The sequence below is a fragment of the Papaver somniferum genome, unplaced genomic scaffold (assembly GCF_003573695.1).
Source record: "Papaver somniferum cultivar HN1 unplaced genomic scaffold, ASM357369v1 unplaced-scaffold_79, whole genome shotgun sequence".
Classification (NCBI taxonomy): domain Eukaryota; kingdom Viridiplantae; phylum Streptophyta; class Magnoliopsida; order Ranunculales; family Papaveraceae; genus Papaver; species Papaver somniferum.
The window spans coordinates 322,297-331,362 of record NW_020650859.1 but is presented as its reverse complement, the minus strand read 5'-3'; the positions used below and the strand labels follow the sequence as shown (position 1 = coordinate 331,362).

The 9,066-nt window shown below is 39.0% G+C and overlaps 2 protein-coding genes across 2 annotated transcripts; one reads left to right on the top strand and one right to left on the bottom strand.

Moving 5' to 3' along the window:
• Positions 1 to 869: 869 nt before the first annotated feature.
• LOC113344747 (protein DA1-related 2-like) lies at positions 870 to 4,450 on the top strand. Its single transcript, XM_026588682.1, has 11 exons — positions 870 to 1,129; positions 1,390 to 1,541; positions 1,653 to 1,725; positions 2,164 to 2,396; positions 2,489 to 2,572; positions 2,648 to 2,767; positions 2,837 to 3,049; positions 3,281 to 3,343; positions 3,433 to 3,548; positions 3,638 to 3,696; positions 3,897 to 4,450. Exons 1-11 carry the CDS (start codon positions 1,072 to 1,074, stop codon positions 4,217 to 4,219), a joined length of 1,494 nt encoding a protein of 497 aa, XP_026444467.1. The 5' UTR covers positions 870 to 1,071; the 3' UTR covers positions 4,220 to 4,450.
• Positions 4,451 to 5,390: 940 nt separating this feature from the next.
• On the bottom strand, positions 5,391 to 8,541 carry LOC113344734 (mitochondrial substrate carrier family protein B-like). Its single transcript, XM_026588668.1, has 7 exons — positions 8,111 to 8,541; positions 7,723 to 7,899; positions 7,451 to 7,600; positions 6,546 to 6,647; positions 6,396 to 6,466; positions 6,220 to 6,287; positions 5,391 to 5,986 (listed from the first exon to the last, which is right to left on the bottom strand). The coding sequence occupies exons 1-7, from the start codon at positions 8,384 to 8,386 to the stop codon at positions 5,745 to 5,747; spliced, it is 1,086 nt and encodes a 361-aa protein (XP_026444453.1). The 5' UTR covers positions 8,387 to 8,541; the 3' UTR covers positions 5,391 to 5,744.
• Positions 8,542 to 9,066: the final 525 nt, after the last annotated feature.

Genomic DNA, 9,066 nt, shown 5'->3' with positions numbered 1-9,066 from the left:
CATAATTTTGCGACTTGTATACACTAAGTGAAAGCACGAGTGCATGCCATTAACCTCCATCCTTAATGATATTCGATACCTAGCTATAGCTATTGAGTAGCTTAAAAATAGAGAGGCAATCTCTTTGTAATATACACAACTAAATGAGAATTCTCTTCTTCTTTTCTCTCTACTTTTTATGTCTCATTTTAGTTTATAACATTTCCCCATTTTACTTTATAACATTTCGCTATATTTGTGCCAAATTTGACATTGTTAAGTTTGGTTGCCGCATTGTACATATTTTGAACTTGGTTCACGAGACAACAAATTTTCTCCACAGGATTACATCACAAGGTAAAGAAAGTACTGAGGCACCGGATATATTTGACTTTGCAAACAAATCTCTTAATTTCCTCCCTCTCCCTAGAAAAAAAGTGAGAAAAAAGTAAAAATATAAGGAAAAAGAAGAGGAAATCAACATCAAAATCGGTTAAAGTGGAGAAGAAGAAGCAGAAGAGCTAAAAAAAAAGCATGCGTGCACATCCCGCAGCATCTGTACTAATCAGTCTTTCCATTGGTGTTTTTGCGTCATGACTATGTATTTACAAATCAGCAGATTCTGCTCAAAACCAACTTTATAGACGATCATACAAACTTTACATATGATTTTGTCAGCCTCATCTCTGCACCGGCCCATATATATTTCCACAAGACAAGAATCTCTTCGCCACTTTGTCTTTTTTCTTTTTTTTTTAATTAATTAATTTACTTCTTCTTCTTCTTAATCGATTCTTCATTGTCACAGATTCTCAACTTACTTTTCTTTCTCCTCTAAATTTGCACTTTTTAAGATGCCTTCTTTCTTCACCATCATTATCATATTATCACCGGACAATATACCCCTCATCTTTTCTTCTTCTTCTTCTTCTTCTTCTTCTTCTTCTTCTTCTTCTTCTTCTTCTTCTTCTTCTTCTTCTTCTTCTTCATTTTTTCCCTGTTTATGCAAGTCATCGAATTTCCTTCCCGGCGCCACCGTATCATCGTTGTCTTCATCGCCATTTACTGGTTTGGAGAAGCTAGCACACACATATGTCTTCTTCTTCTGGGGCTGTTCACCATATCTCTCAGCCTTGCATCTATGGTTCTGGTAACCCTCTCAACTCATTTCCTCTTTTATTTGAATTTCGATTAGCCTTAAGCGAGCATAACGTAACGCTGTCTGGTGTACTTGCTTTCTTTTGATCAATTCATCAAATTGTTTCTCATGTTCCACTGTTTGTTCTACCTTCGGGATTCTGGAAGATTTAGTGATTAATCATTTGAAGTTAAAGTTTTGAGGCCATGTTGGTAAAGACCATAATTTCTTTACATTGACTTTGGTCAACGACCATTGACCATAATGCGCAGGGCAGCTTGTTCCATCCTATGCAGAAAGAAAATCCCGGTTCATGAAATGGCTCGGTAAGGTTTTCAATGGTGGTTCCAGTCGTCATGGGGTAACTAATCGGAGGCTCGGGGAGGAAAACAGGGCGGTCTTGCGTGCGCCAAGCAGATCCATGGTAATAGCTAGCTTCATACTTCAGCTGTATTGACTCATTGTCATTCTAAGAGGTTCACATTTGTTAAATGGGAAATGCTAATTGCATCCTTTATGATCATGTTGCTACCAGGATGACCGTTCTAGACCTGATAACGAGGATGGGACTGCACTTTCTCTTAATGAAAATTTAAAGAAACCAAATGGTAAGCTGCCTAATCTTAGATTTCTACTTGTTAGTAAAATTATCAGATCTAGCTTGTTCTAGACCTGATAATGAGGTCGGTTTTGTTTTTAGAAAAATTTAAGGAAATTAAAAAAATTAATCATTAAAAGTGGTCCTCATGACACTTGTTAGTAAAAGAAGTGAAGTGAAATGGTCCCCATGACACTTGCTAACAAAAGAAGTAAAGTGAAATGGTTCGCATGAAACTTATCATCAAAAGAAATTAAGAGAAAAGTGGTCCAAAGTAACATTTGAACTTTCCCAATTATGAAACCAGCTTATTTTTTTGAAATATTTATTTATAGAAACCGGCCTATTAAAAAGGAAGGGAGAGACTAAAATAAAAAAAAGTAACATCAATTTTTTACTTTCACTGTGTGGTAATGGAACTGCATTATTCACTTGGGACATTCTCCAGGATACAGAAGGTCTACTGACCATGACGGGGAGCTCGCTAGACAACTTCAGGAGAGTTTAAATAAGTCTTCATATCCACGTGCTCAGCCTCAATATTTCCCGGGAGGATATAGATTTTGTGGTGGTTGCAACCGCGAAATTGGGTCTTCTAATTATTTAGGATGCATGGGTGCCTTTTGGCACCCTGAGTGTTTCTGTTGCCGCGCTTGTAGTCAGCCAATAACCGAGAATGAGGTGAGATGTCGTTCGCTCATTATGTTCTTGCTGCCCGCTCTCATTTCAGTTTTCTTCTATTCATTCTCACGGTTCATTTTTGTTGAATCAAGTTTTCTTTGTCAGGGAGGAACCCATACCACAAGTCCTGTTTCAAAGAGTTGCACCATCCAAAGTGTGAAGTCTGCCATCAATTTGTAAGAAAATATAAGGAATTTGCATATTGTTGAGTTGAAGAGTTCATTGTTTCTGAACTTGGTCCGTCTTTCCAGATCCCAACAAATGGAGCTGGTTTAATCGAGTACAGATCTCACCCATATTGGAAACAAAAATATTGTCCTTCACATGAACACGATTGCACTGCTCGTTGCTGCAGTTGTGAACGGTTAGAGGTACAATCTACTAATATGACGCTGCATTTGCCTAATCTGTTTTCTAATGTCGTATGTTTTCTGCTGAAGTCATGGAATACGAGATACATTTCTTTGGGAGACGGACGAAATCTATGCCTAGAATGTATGGAGTCTGCTATAATGGATACCGGTGACTGCCAATCGCTTTACCATGCAATCAGAGACTACTACGAAGGAATGTATATGAAACTTGATCAGCAGATACCAATGCTTCTGGTTGAGCGACACGCACTCAATGAAGCGATAGAGGGGGAAAAGAATGTAATTTGTTCTCTAAATGTTCATTTTTCTTCCTTCTTGTCCTTATAGTACGTTGTTTGAGGCGCTAGGCGAGGCGAGGCGCCTTGCCAAAAAAATATGATTGCTCAATTTTTTGCGCCTTGGGTGTTTTTGTTAGCTAGGCGCCCCCCTGCATGACTTGTGCGCCTAGTTCTCCTATCAAAAATGGGATATTTTTCTTCTTAATGGAAGCCGTATGCATTTTTGCTTCAGGGTTATCATCATATGCCAGAGACAAGGGGTTTATGTCTTTCCGAGGAGCAGACTGTCAGCAGTGTATGTATTCATGGTGTTTTACTTTTGCAACTCGCGAAGTATCGAATTTTATCTGTATATCATGGTGTTTTGTTTTTGAAACATAACAGATATTTAGAAGGCCAAAACTGGGGAACAACAGATTTACTGGAATGCGAACGCAGCAACAAAAGCTTACACGGAGATGTGAGGTTACAGCCATTCTGGTTCTTTATGGCCTACCAAGGTATAGACACATTTTAGTGCAAAGACTTCCTATTACGCAGATAATAAGCGTGAAACCATATAAACTTTTGGTGTAATTTCTGTTTGCAGGTTACTCACAGGTTCTATTCTTGCGCACGAACTAATGCATGGATGGTTGCGCCTAAAAGGTACTACTCATAACACATGAGAGTTACGGAAACTAAACAAGGTTTAAAGCTTATCCTGCACCAGTGTATTGCTTAACCTGCACTGCAATACCACTCCTGTGCCAATACTATTCACAATTATTCGAGCTCCTTGTTTCTTTTGTTAGAATTTGCTTAGTACTAGTGGCTTAACTGCTTATCTAACCTGATCATGCGTGCAGGTTACCGGAATTTGAGCCCTGAGGTAGAGGAAGGCATCTGTCAGGTGCTCTCTTACATGTGGCTCGAGTCAGAAGTCTTGCCAGGTTCAATAAACATGGCATCTACGTCTACGTCTACAGCTTCTTCCTCCTCTTCATCATCAAAAAAAGGAGGAAAATCCGACCTTGAAAAGAAACTAGGCGAATTCTTCATGCATCTAATTGCGCATGACACATCCACGGCCTACGGAGAAGGTTTTAGAGCTGGTAATGCAGCAGTGAACCGGTATGGGCTTAGAAGAACGCTAGACCATATTCGCCTAACGGGGAACTTTCCCATGTAACAAACCAGTCATCGTGTTCATCAGCTTCTTCTTTACTTTTCTCTTTTGAAAATTATGCACTTATTCGCCTTATAAGGATTGAGCTAATCATGGAATTGCTTGAATTACCATCCCCTAGATATTTTTTTTCTTACAGGGTTGTCCTTCTGGGTGCACTAAATTTATTTAAATACAGATTTTAAAATGTAATAAATATTGATGCTTAAACATAATACTGAATCTTTCAATGAACTACGCGTACGCAATCTAGTTCCTATATGGCAGTACATGGATGATATTTAGCCGACAAACTGGAGTATTGTGCATTCGGCATGCTCCATGGAAGCTTATATAATCATGAAGGTGGCTTCGGATGTTGCCTTTCCCAAGCTTTAAGATCTGTGTGATGATGTCCAGATGAACGATAACCACCAGCATCTGGTTGCACCAACGGGTCATCGTCTGTGTCATCTGTTTGTTCAAGGAGCAGCCTCTGTTGCACTACTTCCACCGCGGAAGATGCGTCCCGGCCATGTTTTACTTGATCATTCCTCGGTTGATGTTGAAACGTAGGCGATACCCTGCTGATTAGCATAACCAAGTTCCCTGCGATTAGTAGGAATTCAACTAGCTTCATCAGCGAATTTGATGTCAATGTGGAGTGAGTTCGAAAAATGGTTTTTGTAGAAGAAGGATGATTTAAGTTCTTATAATACAAAATTTTTTGGGGGTTAAACATGTCGATGAAAGCTCCTGCCACAGCATGCCAATTTTGAAGTGTTATCGGTTTCAATTTATGGGAACATGGGCATGAAATGTGCTTACAGTTGTGGAATCCATTATGGACTAAATATGATCACTAATTATTATTAGCTCTAAATTTGTTTCTCACTAAGAGTTATTGTTGTCAAATCGCCATCGACATTATTCTACAGTATGAAGCTGGAGTTTATCTTCTTGTAATAGTAGACGACTCTGTTCAGCAAAGAAAGATCAGCTACAGAACAGGGAGAGAACTCATGCTCCCCCATCTGTTGCTGTTAAGAATCCTGAACCCTGAATCCTGTGCATAATTTGAACCCATGCATTCAAATGAGAGGAGACAAACAAAACTTTAAATTAAGGAATGGTCTCACAAAAGTTAAAGATGGAAATGACAGCCACCATGCAAGTTGCAGAATACAAAAACAAGTTACAGCAAATGGGAAGAATGATTGAATGAATAGGAAGTAAATCGTCGAGTAGTGTTAGCATATATAAGATACAACTTTGTTTCGATTCAAAACTGTTCTCTGTCTATGCATCTACTTTTTATGTATCTACCTACCTACCTACCTGTCTATCTATCTATACACGGAAAACAATGGTTTCGCGGCAGCAACAACAAAATTTACCACCATGACAAGAAAATAAAGTGTCTGCTAAAAGGTAACAACATATTTTTAAGACTTCAAGTCTTCAACAAACTCGAGCCTTTTTATGATTCCAGAGAACAGACATGTTACAGGAATGCTGATTATGACGGTGCCGTCGGTGATTATTGCTTCTAGTCACTGGATTGAGTCTCAGATAAAAGCATCTTCATTGTCTCGTAAGTCATGAAGACTATTCCTACACTTGGAACAACCTTGTAGTATTCTGGCAGTATTCCCCTGTACAGACCACGTAGACCTTCACCTCGGAATATTTGGCCAAACGTCCCAAAAAGGCCCGTCTTGTAGACACGGGATCGACCACCTGCCCCTTCTAACTGCATCCGCCGCCTCACAAGATCCAGCGGAAATGTGGCTGCATATTTTCAATTGCAATTGTCAGCGGGGGATACAGAACCACTTATGATTTTTAGGGTTCAGCATAGAAACGTACAGGACCACTTATGCTACAAAGAACAAACAAAAATTCTGGCAGAATGTAGAAGTGTTTGAATGTTTCATCTAATTTAAGTGTGGATTTTGAAATGTTAACAGGGATTGTATTTTCTGAAACAAGCTAAATGAGGTATCCTAGTATTAGCGATTTACCTGTTGATGATGCAATGCCTGAAAGGCTGCCACATGCCAGGCTTACCAAAACAGTTGAATCCCGTTGCCTGATGTCAAAATAATGGAACGCTAACTTAAAGATGAACAAAAGCATGTATCGGATAGCATATCAAGACCAACAATAGTGAAATCAATGAGATCTCAGCGAACCACACCTTTTTGATTGCCAATAAGATCTCAGCGTCTCATAAACCGCAAAACTGATAGCTATACTAGGTCCAACTCCCTGCGGAGCAAAAACTTTGAGATGTTACTCTCCAATCAAACTAACAGAAAGATTACTGAAGACCGGCTAAAAGGCATACCAGCAGTGTTGCTCCAAGACCCTTATACAAGCCAAAGCAACCCTCTTCTTTGCAAATAGTACGAAGAGTATGTGAAATACCTCTGTAGTAAACTTCATGCGTCTGCAAGTTTAAAGTAGCAAAAAAATATTAAATTCCAATCTGTAAAGCCAACCAGGCTATAGTCAATCACAAGGGAACCGAAAAACAATAATGTTATCATACTATTCAAACGTCTATACAAAAATGAGCATTGAATCAGGGATCAATAAGCACTCAAATAGAATTTGAAGGGAATACAGAAAGGCCGAAACCATAGAATAGAATCAACGCGAACAAGGAAAATGCACATCAAGGAACACTGGCTTTGGAACTTTCCAAACATATTGCAGTGAGTGGAAGCCTTTCAGATGACGTAACTTATATTAAATTCTTAAATGCTGCAGTTCCCAGCTGAACTCTCAAAAAGGCATGTCTTGAAACTAGGTTCATATGATTGTATTTCCCTTAGCCAACATTCATTTGGGGACATCATATTTTACTGTTACAGAATGCATCTCCCTAGGCTCCATTCTGCAGAACAGTTGCCCACAATTTAGAAGCACTGCAAGAAAAGAACACCAAGGAGTCTCTTTCCTGGTCAGCCAGAATCATGATGGAACAATAAAAGAATTCTCCATCCAAGGCAACCAATAAAGTTCAATACCATATCAAAATTTTGAGGAAAAGAACTAAAGAAGTGAACCTAAAAATGTGTATAAAGCCACCAGTTGAACTGATAATTCTACACTGGAAGATAGCTAATGTAGATAACAAGGAAATATGAAAAAAGTTTAAGAAATGACCAAGCACATGACAAACTTTGGCCACAACGGGGCTGTATAATGGAAAGGTAACAAATATTCCCCTGAACTCATGTCTCATACCTGTGCCGCAAGCCGCGTCCTCACAAGATCTAGTGGATAAGTAAGGGATGCAGCTGTTATCCCTGCCAGCCCTCCACCCACCAGCCGAACAAAAAGATCGGAAGTAACATTTTCCCTATGCCTCTCTAATCCAGGAATTGACTGCAGTGACTGCCAAAACAATAGAAGAATAACAGTTACAGAACAATTCCCTCAACATCCATGAATTCCAACCAAATTCAATCAACATTAACATTTCAAAAGAATCTAATTCAAAGAACTCCTATACCAACATTTTTGTAGCGTTCGTAAGCATAGAAGCTAATCGAAGAATACGGAAGACGATGAACAATAGTAACCAAATTCCCTTTCCAGAAAGCTCTGAAACCTTCTTCTCGTACAATCCGTGACGCCTCCCTCCATATGCTAGCCTTGTTCAAATTCGCAACATCTATGTGCATACCTTGAACCTAAAGAGATCAGATGTCAACCAAAATCTTGAAATTGAACAATCCTCCGTTAATTTACAAAAGGAGGAAAAGGGTTTTGTTGTATTCTCTGAACAAACCTTGTCCTAAATCAAACATGCAATTGAACCCTAAATTCAACTAATTTGAAGTTCAATTATTGTTTTTTGATTCAATAGAAACAGGAATGATCAGTGAAATTATGAATTATCACCTGAAAGAGGATTGTGAGGCGAGCAAGAGGAGCAGTACAAGTTTTACCCACAGCTCCGGCAATTCCACCAGCAAGCAGTTGAGACACCGTACTGATATGTTGATGTTGCTGATGCTGTTGTTTTTTTTGGGGTAGGAATTTATTCCTAGCACCGCCATCGATGGTAGAAGCAGAAGCACCACCATGAACAGAACTACTAAAGGTTCTTTTGGCTCCTCCTCCACCGCCAGAACATCCACCGTCAACAACCACACCAACTCGAGCTTCTGTTTGCATACCCTTGTTAGTTTATCCTGAAATCTCCTCTCAGGAGAAACAAAAACCCTAGATGATTTTCTTTCCGGGATTTTTCTCTGTGTGGAATTTTTCTGTGTTCTTGTTGAAGAAGAAGAAGAGTACAGAAGGATTTAGGAACAGAATATTTTTGGAAAGGGGTATAATCCGATTTTCCGATTTTTATATACACCGCGTGGTTGCAAGTGGTCCGTCCGCATATACAAATTTGAAACTCGTGCATATTTTGGGTGGCTGTGTGCACCCTATGCTATGCTTGGTGCGTGGTGGTTCATTTTTGAGTGGCTCGTAAAATTTTCAATCATTTTCTATAAAAAATAAAAAATCAGAGCTAATGGTGTGCGAGTGTACCCGTTTTGTTCGGTGTTGAAACGTTTTTGAACTAAGCATCATTATGATGTGTAGTTATGTTACAGTTGTATAGTCTTGGAATGACGTTATCGGTGATTTCAGTTTGAAACTCGGCAGCATCGAATTCTTTGTCGATCAAAAGAATAAAGGAACTAAAAGCTAAGTACGTCGTTTGTATATCAATTACATAAGTTGGAAACAAGGGAATTTTGCTTCATAAAAAATCGACTTTTTTGCTTTTAGAAATCGTTCTGAAAATTTACATCCAAACTAACTTTTTCCTTTTTGAGTTCTAGAAATCAAAAGGTTAC

What these genes read in the sequence shown, in the direction of transcription:
- LOC113344734 (XM_026588668.1), bottom strand. Translation starts at nt 8,386, where the DNA reads ATGCAAACAGAAGCTCGAGTTGGTGTGGTTGTTGACGGTGGATGTTCT. An exon ending in GCCTCACAATCCTCTTTCAG is followed by an intron (nt 7,900 to 8,110) that starts GTGATAATTCAT and finishes TGATCTCTTTAG; the next exon opens with GTTCAAGGTATGCACATAGA. An exon ending in GGACGCGGCTTGCGGCACAG is followed by an intron (nt 6,648 to 7,450) that starts GTATGAGACATG and finishes TTAAACTTGCAG; the next exon opens with ACGCATGAAGTTTACTACAG.
- LOC113344747 (XM_026588682.1), top strand. Translation starts at nt 1,072, where the DNA reads ATGTCTTCTTCTTCTGGGGCTGTTCACCATATCTCTCAGCCTTGCATC. An exon ending in GTGCGCCAAGCAGATCCATG is followed by an intron (nt 1,542 to 1,652) that starts GTAATAGCTAGC and finishes TGTTGCTACCAG; the next exon opens with GATGACCGTTCTAGACCTGA. An exon ending in AGCCAATAACCGAGAATGAG is followed by an intron (nt 2,397 to 2,488) that starts GTGAGATGTCGT and finishes TGTTGAATCAAG; the next exon opens with TTTTCTTTGTCAGGGAGGAA.